The sequence below is a fragment of the Bacillus rossius genome, chromosome 6 (genome assembly GCF_032445375.1).
Source record: "Bacillus rossius redtenbacheri isolate Brsri chromosome 6, Brsri_v3, whole genome shotgun sequence".
NCBI lineage: Eukaryota > Metazoa > Arthropoda > Insecta > Phasmatodea > Bacillidae > Bacillus > Bacillus rossius.
This window is the reverse complement of record NC_086334.1, coordinates 22268452-22285489: the sequence shown is the minus strand read 5'-3', so window position 1 is coordinate 22285489 and position 17038 is coordinate 22268452. Positions and strand designations below refer to the sequence as shown.

Below are 17038 nucleotides of genomic sequence, written 5' to 3'. Positions count from 1 at the left end.
GTTGGGATAAGATAATTATATAATGGATCCATTGTGATAAACTGACTGCAGCAAGGTTCTGGATGGCTTAATTCTCAACATTAATACCACACTATCATTAACAAATAAAAACATTATAAACAGCTTTGGAAAAAAAAATTTAAAAAAAAATTAAAATTGTAATAAGCAATCACCAACCTTGTATTTTTACCAAGTGAAAACCTATTACATGCCTATGAGCATTTAATGCAAGCATGTATGAAATACAAATCTATGTTGGTTGATACTGCATCTGTGAATATGGTGATTTGAAAAAAAACTAATAATATGCAGCCGTTGTTAGCGACTCATTTTTTGTTTACAAAATAGCTTGCACACTTTCCCAACAAACTCCACTCTAGCATAAATTGCTGAATTAGCAATGCCACTTCTTCATCTTAGACAATTTATCATGCTCCAAATAACTATACTTAAATTAATTAATGCTTAACCTTTATACTTGTTTTTGGTAATAAAAGCGAAAATAGGACAACTAAATGGTGCATTTCTACCTCGTTAATGTTTGAATGTGCTGCTTATGGGAGAAAATTTTTGCTTTGAATTTTAATCAAAACTTTACAATTTAGTCTTTCATACGGCATTCTATGGTTCGGAACATCCTGAAATTCCCCACGAATTCAGCCGCTCGCATTCCGATTTTTTTTGGGTGGATTTCGGCTGTTGACCTTAGCTGCCAGGTTGAGTGACTGTAATGCCGGTGTTTTCAGTTCCATCAGAGTTCATTGTTACCGTCAATTTTCGATCCAGGACAGTGTTTCCTGTTTTCTAGCAGTTACAATTAACATTTTCACATTCGGTATTCCTGTAAAATTATCCTGACACTCAATAATCCAGCACATTTGACCCTGCTCGTCCATTCCTCTTTAAGGCAAAGAAGCGGAACCAATTCCAGCATTAAAGTGGTAAGTTTGATGGGGCAGTGAGCTGAGGGCAAACCAAATGTAAGCTGATTGCAGACAAAACAGTCGAGTGTGGTCCCCGAGGAGTCATGTTACATGTATTAAGACTCTCCCAAGTATCTCTCCCCAAGCCATCAAAACATCGTCATGGGATCAAAATGAGTGTTCAGTTATAAAAAAACAGACTGCTCTGCATCTGATTAGTTGCCGTCAACAGTATAAATAATGTTGTTACCAAAATAAAATATAAATAAGTCTTACTTTTTAAAATTACCAAGAGTTGAAGAACATAATTTTGCATAATGCTGCAGTTTAAAAAAAAAGCAACAAAAGTGCTACTATTTTGATTTCTATTCTTAAAAACCTTTGAACATGAGCATTAAAATTATTTTAATTTATGGATGATACTTTTCCATTTAGTGTTATTTTGACAAGGCATATATAGACTTAAAATAAACTGTTATCTTGAAGTAACATTGCAATACTCCTCTGTTCATGGCCGCCCAGTTGTTTGGCATTCTTCGGACAATCTCGGCTTGGTGCGTCATGTTCTCCCTTCCCCTTTTTTTCCTCCTAATGCTCTACCCCCAATTTTTCTTGCTGTATCTCCTTTTTTACAGGGAACTATTTTATACTTGCAGAGGCTTACTTCTCTATGTTTATATAATCTTGCACATTGCATGTCTCTGTCTTAATCTCTAATAGTTCTTGTACGAATAGTAAGTGTGAAAGACAGTGCTGTGGGACTGATCATGGGTGTGAGTACATCATTTAAATGTTTAAGTAGCATTTGAATTTAAGTATCAATGTAGAGTCTTTGTAGCCTTGCATTTTTTCTTTGCTTAAATTTCCTTTTGGACGCCATGATCAAAATTATGTTTCAATTAAATGCTGTCACCTTGTCTTGTTAGTTCTCCCAGCGTTATCTGCCACACCCATGATCGGAGCCCTGTTTGGCACGTTTCAACTTTATAGCTTGTCTTTGTAAGGCTTTATTTTCTCTTATATCAATTAATTTAATTAGCATAGCCCATGAGGTCCAAGGCATACTTCAACAACATTATCAACTCTTATATACGGATTATCCTATAGGGCACATAACTTTCCATATCGTTAGGATCGTACACGCTTATGATACTTACATTTATAGCTGTTGTTAAACCATTTAATGTGTTTTCTCTTACAAGCTTGTATTTATCAGGTGGTCTACTAGACCCGTGTCGCATCAGGTATGCACTTTGCGTACGTCTCAATTTATTGTTGATCTTGATTAGTGTCAATTTAACAAAACATTTTTTTCTACATTTGTAGAGTTGAACTCCCATGTTATTCTTATAAGCATAAAACATAATAAATCTCATCCTTGAAATTCTTTTTTTTATATTTGAAACATCAACAACAGACATATCCTGCTACAGGTATCCCTACCAGAATGGATTTATAGTAATTGTTTGATTAATTATATCTCTAACGCCTCCTCTGACAGGTATAAGTATGCTTCAACATAATGAAAGCTAGAGTCTCAAACAAAAGAAAGGCATTTTTAGTGTACCACCTTTCCTCAAATATAAATATTTAAACTATTATTTACATGGTATTTACAATAGAGAAATTTTAAAACATAATTTTCATAGTCACATCATGAATTTATTCACAAAATAAAATAATTATTGTGGATGACATAGTTAGAAAAAAAGCTGCATCAAAATAGTACAGTAAAATCCTTTTAAGACATTTTCACAGAGAGCAAAATATTCACTAACTGATATTAAACAAGACAAGTTCTCAAAAAATTCACTTTGAAAATACACTGCTACACACTGGGTGCATAACAATAATTCATGGGATACATATTTCACAGGATTCTTGTACTATCATCTCCAAATTTACATTACATTATATAGTTGATATAAGTTGATATAAGTTTACATTCAAAATAACACAAAGAGCTAGTGGGCTAATACAAATTCTATAGACCTTAAGTCAAATTCTTGTGGCACATCTGTAAGAATTCATGCCTTTACATAAAATTCAAGATTTTCTTAGCTCGGGCAAAATATTTGCCATTCTTGATAAAATTCTTGAGAAGAAACTTTTGTGAAGACATGTCAAACTTTAAACTTCATTTCCAAAGCCCGCAATAATTCACTGTAAAGCTTTGAATACAACTTGTAGTTACAACCAATAAATAACCTGTACCGTAGGAAGATAGCAGGATTCTCACTGAAAAATAGCACAGTACTAAGCTCAAGTTTATGTAAATAAATCTCAACAATGCATAACTGTTTCATATCAATCTCTCTATGGAACTCTTTATAAATCTTAAATTTCTCATACTCTTCAAGTTACTTACAGCACCATACTGCTGTTGATTACATTTCACAAAGTATAAAATTTACAGGAATCCATAATAAAATAACATATAAAAGAAGTTCATCACATCTGATACTTAGGGACAAGATTGTGTAGTGAATTGCGATAAACCAGGAAACACCGTAAAATGTGTTAAAACACAGCATAGCACCAAAACACAAGTTAATACACCATTAGCACTGAAAAGCAAGTTATATCATGGAATTAAGTAGTATTTATAAAAACTTAATTCAAATCATAAAAAAAAAGTTATCTCTTATTGTTTGAAATGCAACGAATGTAATTTCCTGACAAACATTGTACCAAAGTGCATGGATCAGAAAAATTAATTTAATTAATTTTACTGTGCACCTATTATCGAATCACTTTTAAACCACAAATTCTTGCTTATTTATTTTTATTGTTTTGTTTCAGACCAATTTATTGTAAATTATTTTATTGTAAAATGCAGAATATAAATTTTACCCCTATTTTGGTGGATTAAGTATTACAAACAGCCTTTATATAAATAATAACAAGAATAATGAATTATATTTTTTTTTAAACAAAATTGGACTAAAAATAAAACCATAAAATCTTGTCTCTACTAACAGAAATAGCATAGTCTTACAACCATATAGACATGTGTTAAGCTTTAATAGTGCCAAACAAGTTGAAATTTTTTTTAAAAAAGTACAGTGAAAGGTTTTAAATTTTCCATCGTATGGAATGGCACATTTTTCCATTTGGCACCAATCCAAATGCTTGTGATCAGATTTTTTTTAATGGGTTTCAGCTGTTGACTCTGGCAGCCAGGTAGCATTATTGCGCAGCTAGTATTTTTTGTTAGCTCAGAGTTTGTCATTACCTTTGGATTTCATTTCTGTTTAGTGTTTCCTGTTTTCTAGTGGGTTCCATTTCACAATTCACACTTGGTATTCCTGTTTAAACTGTAACAATATCTAAAAATCCAGCAAAATTATTAATCCAGCAAGGTTGTGGCCTCAAATGAGCTGGATTATAGTTGAACTCTGCAGGCAGATTTATATTTGTATCACTATGAAGGGTTAAATTATATATGTTTTCACATTGCACGTGATGAGTATTTGCTTCTGGCATACCAGATATTGATATGTTGCATTGATATAGCACAATATTCAGTTAATCTAAAGCAGTGTTTTCCAACTGCCATGCCATGACTCAGTTACCGGGACATGGAAAATTTCAGATTGGGCCTCAAACCACAATTAGGGCACAAAAAAAAAAGGGTAACATTAAATAATAATTTAATTTTTTTGTAAAACATGTATAATAAAGCTGTTTTTTTTAAGGTATATAGACTGCAACCGCTTTTACTGATACTAAACAAGGTATAAACCAATTATTATATCAATGAATCACATTTATTTGTTCCACTATTTTATCATTCATGTGTTTTTTTTTATGTAGTTAGAGGGCCTAAGGAAAATTTATTTACAGTCAGGTGCTATGGGTTTCTTAATGTTAGATACAACTGATCTAAAGTTGAATATTGGGCAACATTGGTAGTTGCTAATGTTTCAAAACTAGAACTATAAAAAAGCAAAACATAGGAATCACAAGGAAAAAATCACTTTTAAAAAATAGCAAATTGAATTTCTTCACAGAAGTTGGCGACTCCTTAACAACTTGCTACAGAAAACAGTTGATGAAATGTTTAGGCAATATATATTGTTATTATAACACACGTGTAATGTAGGAATGTTTAAAATCTAACATTGCAAACATTATATCTTATTTACACCAGAAACAAGTGTATCTCAATAGTACAACAACTTACATGAATTTTGTGCCAAAAAACATAATACAGATGGCTTTAAATCAGTTAGGAGAAAAAATTGCAAAGGTGATTCTAGCCTAAATGAAAACATTTTACTGTAAGGAACATTATCATTTACCCTGTTAAATTTTCAATGTGACTGATAAACAATGCTCTCGTACAAAATTACACCAACATAAACACAAAAATAAAATTGATTCTAAAAAACTACTTTAAAACAAAAACCTAAAAATACTTCTATATTTTTGTGTAGAAACTTGAATGCAGGTGAAATTTGTAGTTGCACAAATAAATATGAGTCAAAAATAACTACACAGCAATATTACCTATGTTAAAATATCAGTCCAAATTATAAAAAAAAAAAAAATATTAACAGCGATTGTATTTACACATGTTCTAAAAATCTTTATATTATGATACAACTTGTTTTTCCAGCAGACTGTTACGATTCTTTCTCATATGCACTAAAAATGCCATACCATGAGTGCGAATGTGTTGGCCTAATTCTTGTGAGCTCTCAAATGTCTCTCTACACACTCGACATTCATTCTCGGCCACATTTTCAGTGCTGTTGTTTCGTGATTCACTCCAAGAGCAGTCCGAGTCACAATCTGAACTGTCACTTTCGCCACCAAAATAGCATTCTTTTTTATCGTTTGCATAGCTCTGAGCATCCACGATACCGTGTTTTATCATCAAGTGATAGGACAAGGAGAAGCCTGACTTGCTAGCAAAGCCACATTCCATGCACTGATATATGTACTCTTCTGATCTGTGTGAAATAATGTGCTCTTTGAAAGCTGACAAATCACTGGTTGAGAACTGGCAGTTACCGTAGTTACATGGATAACCCTCCCTTAAATCTTTCTGGCCGTCATCCGATTTCACATCACTTTCATTATCAATTTTCTCATGAACATCATAATTTTCAGGTGCTGAATGTGTAATAGTAGCATTGCTTTTAGATTCTACACTTTTAGAAGTTTTCTTTTTCTTTTTAGCTTTTGTACTACTACCTGCACTCTTCGTACTTTGGTCTAAACCATTCTTTTTGTCAGTTTTACCATCTACTTTTGTAGAAGAGATGGTTGCTTTTTCTTTAGCGGCCTTCACTTCCTGCTCTAGAAGCTCTGGCGAAAGTTCCTCATCATGAACTGATTTATAATGGCTTTGAATAACGGCATGGTCAACACTGACAAGAAGACACGAGCACCTACTGCACTTAAATTTATCATTCGTAGCAGATGAAGATAACCTTCGTTTCTTCCGTGCTGGGCCAGCATCAGATGGTTGGATACTACTGCTTGAAATACTTTTTGGACTAACCACAAGTACTGTGCTAGTTTTCGACTTTGATTCGTAGCACGACTTAGCCACGCAAGAAGCACAACGAACAGGCACACGTTGGACTCCTGAACGGATCAACGAGCGCTCCACAAACTTGCCGCACACGACACACGAACTCGTAGTGGTTTTAGACGGCTCCATTCCTTCTAAGCTCAAGGGATCTTTTTCGTTCCCTTCTCCAGCATCGCCAAAATTAGTAGTAAACATCGTTTCATTTTCTTCAATTGGCATTCCGCTATCCCGTGCCTCATCGGAGTTGTTTTCACGTGTTTCATTAATGGAATATGTATTTTCACATCCCGCATTCGTATCAACAAAATTAATGACAGCAGAGTTTGGCAAGGGATTTATTGTCTTGGGGCTTATATTTGAGTTGGGAACAGGGTTTGCAGTTTTGTGTCTCATATTAGCATTAGAATGTAGGCTTGATTTCTTTACAATTTTAATTGGTGATCTCACTGCATTAGTCTGACCATTTACGAATGATCCATGAAGCAATTGCCTCTGAAAAGTAACATTTCCTCTCGAATCAATAGCCTGAATCAACACTGTCTGGGGAGCACTGGCTTTGTCCTTCTGTTTGACAATAAGTTTGTGAGATGGTCGTACATTGCTGAGAGTCGGTAATGCAGCACTGCACACTTCTCGGTGAGAGGCAAACTTGTCCTTGCTGTACGCTACGAAGGAGCACGTGCCACACTTATAGTAATACACTAGTGAATCTCGCATTTTTGGATGACTCGCAGCATGCACACGTATATCCTGCACACATATAAGCTTGTGTGGACACAACAGACACTTGTAGTAGATCCTCTTTGATGGCTGTTGTATGGGAGCATGGCGTTCCTCAATGTGCGACTGCAGTTCTGCAAATTCTTGGTACACTGCATTACATGCGGTGCACATAAATGCATATACAAAATGTTTGCTCCTGAAACACAAAGAAAAAAATCACTAGAATGAAAAATTTCTCAAACAAGATGTAGATGCTTCTGTAACATTGCCTACAAAATAAGTAAAACTGGAGGTTTAAACATAAATGTAACTTATTATGCAGCAGAAAATTAAAAAGGCATCAATGTATGCATATTTTATTTCAAATTTACACACACTAAATGGTAGTTAAAAAAACACTAATTTATATTATAACACAAAAAAATAAAGAATTAATGACATGAAATCAAAAACTTCATTTGAAATGAAACACATGTACTCTACATAAATTATTTCTCCAATCACAACTTGAAGTATAGGACTAAAGGTAAAACTACTTTGCTGACTGTTCGTTATCATTGGCAATGTGAAACAAAGAGTGAAGAAACATATGACTGCCAAGGAGTCTGTGATCAAGTTATAAAAAAACGAGAGTTCAAGTGGCAAGGAAAGCACCTATATTATGTGAAAGACTTAAATTTTTGCTGATAGTGCTTTATAACCAGTGCTTCATAATTTAGCCACCATTCATACTTCTGGTTTATAGGCACCTCTGCACCCCCATGCAAGTGGTGGTAAATATTGACATTTTTTTCCCAATCTTACCTAAGTTATGAGAATTAATATTTTTATCAGTGATAATAAATTAAGTCAAAATGCTCTTATTTCCTTGGGCAACAATAAACATCATAAAATTAAAGAAAACATTTTATTAATAGTTGCCCGCAAACTGCATAGCTAAAATTAACATCAAAAAATGTATCAATAATTTATTCAAAGAAACCAAATACAAAATTGCAAAAACATTTACATAAAATTATAATATTTTATATTGTTTAAATGTACTGCTAAAGCAATGTTGTTTAACTAACTACAGCCTATCCACATAGTTGCAAATTACTGTGTCGATACACAATCCTAGAACTAAAAGTAAGGTAAAGTTTTATTTTGCACAGCCATGCATATAGATAACAGATTCTCCAAGATTATTATGGACTCCAAACTGCTTTAACATACACATTGTGCTCATAATCTATAATCAGTGGCGGCCCTAGATTTTGCAAGGCCCTGGGCCGTTTACTTTTCCTGGGCCCTAATATTCTGGAGAGAGGCCTTACTTGGGAAGCCTAGGAGATATGGAATATACCTCAGAGGAAATGGTAGTTAAGGAGCCCCCTCTCCCTGAAAATATGAAAAATTGAAACTTTGAAAGAAAGAAAAAAAAACTTAAAGTCATCCTGAAACCAAAATTTTGATTATGGTTCTACTCATTTATGTTAAGCTATAGTGATATTCTTGTTTAAATTAGAATTACGTTCACATTTTTTAATGAATACAAAAAAGGGTTGGCGTGGGGTCAAATGTCAGCTTCTCTGTTTGCCCAGCCCTGGAGCCGGCCCTATCAGCAATGGTGTAGGGTGGGGAAGAATCCCCAATCCCCCCACTTGTGGATTTAGTATATTTCACCAAATATGCTAGAATATGAAAATTCTTTTCATAGTATGCTGTCAACTTCAGTATGGTTGTACAGCATCAGGTTAGTTACATTACATGCAGTTATAAGTGATTTTTTTTTTAACAAATACATGATTTAAAACAAAGTTGTTGAAAATACAATGATCTTAATTTTAGCCATGCTACTCACAAACATTATATGACAGATACAGATAAAATTATATTCCCTGAATTTTCCATGTTTAACTGACAAAAACAAATAATAATTTCAAGTGGTTTCAAATTTCATTTCATTTGATACTCTCCTGTTAAAATCCACATTATTTTACTAACACCATGAATGTTGATTTTATAGTTAGAGAATTTTATAGTTCTAAAGAAAAATTTTTCACTATCATTGTACCTATTTAATTTTTTTTATATCACTTAAGTGATGATTTCTCTAGTGTTTGAAATGTTTTGCTGAAATTTCCAGGTTTCCCTTGATAACTTTATAATAATTACAATTACAAGTTTTCACTTACCTCTATACAGTGGCGTAGCCAGGATTTGTGTATGGGGGGTGTTAAGAAGCATGCCCCCCCCCCCCCCCCCGTATTAAAGCTGGGGGTCCGGGGGTCCTCCCCCGGGAAAATTTGGATTTTAAGGTGTAAAATAGTGCTATTTTAGCAGTTTTCGGTACTTAAATTTAAATATTGTAATGGTAAAAATTTTATTAATTTTAATATGAAATTTGTTTGAGTGATGAATAAGAAATTAATTAAAGATTTGGTGCTAAGGGGGGGGTTTGAACCCCTAAAACCCCCCCCTGGCTACGCCCCTGCCTCTATATAATAATCTGAATTTTCCAGGTAGGCTATTCCGTAACCACTTTACATCAACCCAGGGCCGGTGCAAGGTAAATTGGCGCCCTAGGCGAAAAACTTTAATTCCCCCCCCCCCCCCCCGGACACCCCAAAAAAAATTTCCTTGCCTCAAAATACATCACGTAAGCCTAAGATTTTGTCAACAATCAAGTGTAAGCAGGCTTGTGTTTTTTTTTTACTTTTTTTACTTATTACAAATCATAAACAGGTCACCGTGGACTTTAAATAATTATTTATACCAATATAAACATTCCAAACTGTTACAAAAATCCATTTTCATCTAGTTTCAATAATCGTTAAACATATGATATCAACTGTTGTGTGTCGTGCTGCGCCGCCCCCAGCTACTTGGTGCCCTAGGCGCTTGCCTAGTTCGCCTATATGGACGCGCCGGCCCTGCATCAACCTAACTTTTCCAGGTTATGTTTGACCACTTTCTATTTTCCTGACTTTCAAGATGTTTCCTAACTTTTCCAGAATTTTCCAACAATTTCTAATTTCCTAGCTGTCCCATGTTTTCCCTGACTACTTGATATTTTCCTAACTTTTCCAGGTTATATTTGACCACTTTCTAATTTCCTGACTTTCAAGGTGTTCCCTGACTTTTCCAGAATTTCCTCAACACTTTCTAATTTCCTGACTGTCCCAGGTTTCCCCTTACTTTTTCAGGTTTTCCATGTTTGCCAGACATGTAGCAACCCTGAACACAACCAGCCTAAAAGCGCAAAACTAACCGCATGATGTGATCCACAAGCTCGTCTGCGGTGTTGCAGAGGACCTTGCAGAAGGTGCAGCAGTAACACACGCACTTCTGCATGTGGAAGCACACGCTGTGAAGGTGCACTGTCAGCATCTCGAACGTCGTGAACACGTGCCCGCACTCAGGACACACAAACGGCTTCAGTTTGGCGTGGATGCGTTTGTGAGCGATGAAGCTGCAGCTCGTCGGGAGAATCAACACACACCTCAGACAGCGAAGGCTGTCCACAGTAAGCAAGGGATTTACAGTCTGTAACAAAAAAAAAAATTCATTAGTTATCACGGAATCTACCTACTTTCATTTTGAAACATCTTTTTTTGAAATTGTTTATTTTGGAAATAATGATGCAATCAACTATTTAGTTCTTTAATGAATACTGTCAATTAACAGTAGCATCTAAAAATTTTAATTAAACTTCTGAAAACTGCCAAATGCATAACTTGTTTAGATGTTTCCTAAGTAACTATTTATATGTATGTAAGCTTCCACAATGCCAATAAGATTAAATTGCTGAATGAAACTTTTACTTGATAAGTGAGTGGATAATATAACATTGAATTTAAGGTCAATCATCTGAGTTAAAAACTAATGTGAGAGGTATGTTGGCATTAGCTAGTAAGAAATCCTAGGTTCTTTAAATGATTCATGCAATGGGGAATTTTCGGACATACTCAAAAATTAATAAAAATATGAAGATAAAAAATTCACAGAAAACAAGACTGAATCAGCTGATGTCTGACAAACGGAACCAACAATGAAACTAAACAAGTATTACGTACGACACAAAGATGACAACACGGATAAAAAATGTTCAACATATAAATATCATACAGTACAAGAATTTCGTTGAAGGAACTAAGCAAGGAAAAAATAATATAACAACACAGACAAACACAGTGGGCTAACAACAAGACTGTTTACAAACAGGCAGACAACAAACCTGGACAACGCAGCAAACATATAAACACAGCGATGAAGAAAAAAAGTACTAAGGACAATACACTGACAGGACTGTTGTCTGCCTGCATTTAATCTGTCTGTGGTGGATACAGGAATTCTTTTTTTTTTGCGGAGTGGAGGATTTAGAAAATAATTTTAATGTGAACTATGTATTTAAAAAACTTTCATTATTATTCACACAAACACACTGACATATGGGCCTACAGTAATAGCTGTAGGTAATGTGGCTTCTCACTCGGTAAAATAAAATCTTCACTAAGATTTTGCACATGTCTCCATAACTTCTGGGGAGATATATCCCCGCTTACCCATCCCCCTACATCCACCAGTGAAGGTGTTGAAACCTCCAAGGATCGCAGGAAACTCCGAGCAACTTTACTAACTCAATGCTCGTAAATACCAGACAGCTCTGAGACTGAAATCTAACTCCACACAAGCACAGCAAGCTAAGGATCTGAGCAAAAAGGACAATAACTATCTACATTACATTATATATAATACTTTACTGCACAACAATCCCTCAATTAGCACAAATAAAATGTTCCTAAAAATGTTTGTGTTAACCGAAATCGCGTATTCTGAAGCATTGGTCTACATAAATAGCAAAGCTAATTTACTTAATGTATTCAAAAATGTGTACGGAAATATTCTTAATGTAACATAAATGTGTAGAATAACACTCAATCATAAATATGTCACACCATTTATCTTTATAAGCCTACCATCAAATGCTTTGTATGACAAATACGACCTCGCGTAACGGAAGATAAGTTATTGTCAGTCGCTTGGTTGACTTGCCCGCCCGGGCGTGACCAACTCACATCGCGTACCTTTCCGCAAACTTTCCAAACCATCCTTTACTGGCAGTGAAGCCAATCTTACTGTTTGGATGTTTGCATTTAAATTTTTCAAAAATTAAAATGCTTATTCATGCATCACCACTTGGTTCAAATCAATACTGTCAGGCCCATAATTATTTTTCATTGCACCATTCATTTAACAACCTTTTCCATGTGAATCATCTGTTAATTTCTGTTCCGGTATACAATGTCAAATATATTCCCGCTAGTTCAACCAACAGCATCAGACTTATATAAACGTTTGATAGTCCTTATTTCGTACGATTGTGAGCACAGTTGATTTGCTTAAAACTAAAGTGTGACCCACATAAGTGTGGCCTTCATGACATTCTGCATGCCTTAATACTTCTAGTTTTGTCTCAAATACTTGAACACGATGCAATATGCTCTGAGTTGGAAACCATTATTCCACTATGATTCCAACTGCAGGTGCTTACACACATACAGATACCGGCGGACAAATGGGCAGACATTACTTGTGTTTGTGCGAGTTCCCTGCCACTAGCAAGACTGAGTTCATCACAGCCCGGTCTGTGGTCGGGCGACAACGGTACGGCACAGCGGCATAAGAACGTAAAAACATTTTGTCCTTTACACTCCATAGTCGCAACTTAACTTGCCATAGCATAGTCAGACATGCGCGCGCATCTCTTCCTCCCTCATATGGCTAACTGTATGCCACAGTACATATGTAGTTTACCAAGTTGAAACAGACTTCGTGGAATCATGCACAACTTTTTTTTTGCCTAAGTGCTAATTGAAATTTACAGACGTGCTATTCAAAACTGGGGCAGTAAAATTAACATTGCGCTAAATGAATTAGCGTAATCTGAAGACGTGCTACGTGAGGTATTGGTGTGCAGTACTTGGCACTGAAAAAATAATGTTGCTTACCTGAAAATGACTTTGTAATTCTCCTAGCAGCATTTTTGTTTTGCACTCACTGCAGATTATCTCCACATTATCAGGTGGGTTTATAACATTGATGTTTGGAATATTATCCTTTTGTTCCAGAGCAAATCCTTTTACTCGCAGGCCAACACATACAGGTTCTGAGGTTGAGACTGCAGGTCTGGCAACTGTACTTTCTGAAGTGGTAACAGCAGAATCGTTTTTGAGAACGGAGATTTGAGTCCCAACGGACGATACCCACCTGTACGTAGGGAGGGGTTTACCTGAATGAAATGGTCTCACGGACAACACCGGCCTGACGGACGAAGCTGAAGGCCTCAGGTTAGAATGAACAGGCCTAATTGAAGAGATGTGCCTCACCAATGCATGAGTTGATTTAGTTTCTGTATGTCTGATAATGGAAGAGGAAGAGCTTACAACCGGTGACATATTTCTGTTCAAAATATAACTCATAGTTTTGTTGGCAGGTTGAGATCTTTTTGACCCAGGCTCAGCTTTCTCAGCAATAACTTCAGATTTTTGTGATGCATGGTCAAGGCAAATGACTGATCTGTTTCCTGTATTTTTGAAGCTGCCAGCTTGGAATCTTGATTTGCTCGTTACAGGTTTTGGGATTTCAACTGCCGTTTGACTGCGGCTCACGGCAGAACCCAGACTCCTACTCGCAGATTTACATCTGTTCACTGTGGGAACAATCTTATCAACTGCTGAATCAGTACCACTCAATGTAGAGTCAAAACTACCACCTGCAGATTCAGATCCGCTCACAGCAGAATCAACACTGCCACCAGCAGAATCAGGTCCGCTAAAAGCAGAATCACGACTGACATTTGCAGATTCAGATGCGATCACCGCAGAATTGATACTGCTACCCGCTGATTCAGGTATGCTCAAAACAGGATCAAGACCGCCATCCGTGGTTTCAGATCTGTTCACTTCCGTATCTGGGTTACCAACAGCATGTTTGAGTCTGCCCCCTGCAGGGTCGGAACTGCCCTTTGAATGTGCAGGTTTTTTTCCCGCAGGATCCGCGCTCAATTTTACAGATTTCAATCTGTTGTAAGTAGTAATATCCTTAACAACTTTATTGCCTGTCATTTTAGACTTTTCTACAGCAGAATTGTTTTTCTCAACTGTGCATTCAGATTTAACAGCGTCAGAAGCAGCGCCATCAAACAAGGTGCGAAGCTGAGAGTCAAAATCACAAATTTCAATGTCAGAGTCACTATCTTCACCCTAAAACAAAAAAATTAAAATTAAATGTTTTCTCTGCAGCTAAATGGACTTGATTATACATCCAAAATGCATATTTAAGAGTAGTTTTTTGGTAAATGTCCACCCACAGTTGGGGAACTCTTGAGGTGGACACAACATAAAGAGACAGAGGACAGTGCAAGTAGTGCCCTCAGACAGGCACTAGGTGCAGGAAGGCACCATCTGCAGGGAAAGCACTGCAACAGTGGGCACCCCCTGCAGACAGGCACCACACACAAGACAAATACAGAAGTATATAAAATATTAAAACAAGGACAAACCATACAAATACCAGTAATGAATGACTTAACCCAAATCTCATATAAATAAGCATGTGACACAATATCAACAAAATGTATGGTCAATAAGAAGTTATATTTAATATATATAAATGAAAGTTAAATTTTTTACTAAATGTCAAAAAAAAATATTTGCTTACATTTAAATAAGGCCTGTAATAAATTTAATTTTTGAAATGTAGCACACAACTTTCTCATACGTATTTGACTGTCAAGCAGGTTTAAATAACTAGTGTCAAAACCTACAATAATATTTTATGATCGAAGCTGTTACATTTCAAATACACATGTTAAACCTGTTAGAAATGTGACAAAACTTTACGAGCTTAACAAAAAAACATGGATAATTTTCTTGTGTGAATAAAATTATCTATACATATATCCTGCTTCTTAGGCACAGTTACAGCAAACTTTTCCAATAGTTATTTATTGTGCCAATAAAATTACATTTGGCTTATAAAATAAAAATAAAATATGGTGTTATCATATGTATGCGTATAAATGTTATAATAACGTAAAATATTGTCACTTTACAAATTTTTAAGTGCAATGTAAATTAAATTTCAGGTATGTATTTGATGGTTCGGACTCTGTGTACATGTAATAGCCACGCAGCAGTGGCACAACAGGTTATCAGGGTTTTTAGGCGAGCATGGCCGCTTGTCTTGCCAACAAACACATTTCCAAGGTGGTGTTGGCAATGCTGCGCATCCTGGTGCAACCGTCTGCTGATGTTTTCAGGTCGTGCCATGGCAAAAAAAAACGGTGTGCTGTGCCCTCCTGTCGCTAGCGAAATGGGGCCCACTCAGCTAGCCTAAGCCCTAGTTATGAAATTTGGGTAAGGCTGTACTGAAATGTTCTGGAAAGGTAGGGTCGGGAGTTTTTAAGCGGGTGATTGCGTTTGAGTAACAGCGAGAACGAGTTTGCGGTTCAGAAAAAAATATGTAAGTCGTTAAGTTCATTAGCGCTCACGCAGTCCAGGAGAGGCCCGAACCTAAAGAGTTTAAGGTATGTCAAGGTAAAACATCTCTGACTTCAAGAAAGTCATAAGTAGTGCACAAGCTTCAAGTAAGGAGTAATAAAAAATAAGTTTTAATGATAATCATAAATATTTCATCCTAAGGGTTAAGAAATGGTCGGTGATGCTCCCATTTAATTTTATTTGAGTACTCAGAAAGTCGTCAGTCTTTAGTAAAAATTAACTAGAAATATTATTTGAACATTTAACCACATTAATTTTTAAAGACTGAATTTTGTTATTTTTTTTATAGTAAATGTTAATTCTTTTTAAAATTGGTGTTAAGTTTTTTTAATTAATCTTAGCTTGAAGGTTCATAAATAATTCCAACAAAGGAGTCCTGTACAAAGCAGAAACTAACTAATCCAGAGTGATCCCGTGATACTTATTTTGGATAAAATTATTATTAAAATCCTCTCGCTCGTTAATGCCTAACAGTGAAGAAAAGTTTAATTGTTTAAGTCCCTCACGTCAAGTAAAATTTAAAGAGTTAGAATCAATTCTTTTTTTGTTTCTCCTAAATCAAATGGTTGGAGTCACCATCGAAAGTTTACTTTGGAGCACCTTAGCTTATTAACCCCCAATTACAATATTACCTGGCATTTATATTTAACTAAAACTTTATCAATCATGACAAAGGGTACAAACCTCCAAAGATGGTTCTTGACTGTGATGTGACTTAGAAATTATCAGTGACACTAGATCATCTGCATCTGGCACTGTGGTATCTTCACCATGCATGCGCATGTGGTCAATAAGCTTGCATTTGTTATAGAACACCATCTTTGTAGCACAATGTTTACAATCATAAGACAATTTCTTGACATTTCTTTCTAAGTGAGTTATAAATGTAGACCGAAAGCGAAAGCTAGAAATCGAAAAATACATTGAAACTATACAGTCAAGTTATAATGATGAATAATCTGGTGCAGTACTTTTTCGTAACTCTCAGTTCGCTTAGCAATTTTCACTGTCGAAACTGCCTTTCACTGATTAGCAGGTTCACACTATACAGTCTTTATCTAAAATATACATCAAAACATAAAAACTGTGGGTGTACATGAAGAAAGGTCTGTAAAATCTTTATCGCTAGAACCATTAACATGCATATTGAAATAGTATAACACTGGATCCCTGTTATCGTGGATTTCCATATTAGTGACCATGAGCACAAAACAAAACACACTATAAGCACATGGTTAGTTGTGAATCTAGCCGATATGGTATTCCACATAACAGGGGTGCAGTGTATCTCCTTGTACAGG

General features: G+C 35.6%; 1 protein-coding gene across 10 annotated transcripts in view; it reads right to left on the bottom strand.

The window, feature by feature from the left end:
- Nucleotides 1-2563: 2563 nt before the first annotated feature.
- Nucleotides 2564-17038, bottom strand: part of LOC134532846 (uncharacterized) — a 36197-nt gene continuing 21722 nt past the window's right edge. For all 10 annotated transcript variants that reach the window (XM_063369820.1, XM_063369824.1, XM_063369821.1 and 7 more), the window contains 4 exons: nt 16422-16641; nt 13185-14438; nt 10445-10719; nt 2564-7387 (listed from right to left, as the gene is read on the bottom strand). In XM_063369820.1, the coding sequence (XP_063225890.1) occupies nt 5521-7387; nt 10445-10719; nt 13185-14438; nt 16422-16641 (3616 nt within the window). In that variant the 3' untranslated portion in view covers nt 2564-5520. The remainder of the gene's footprint in view (nt 7388-10444; nt 10720-13184; nt 14439-16421; nt 16642-17038) is intronic.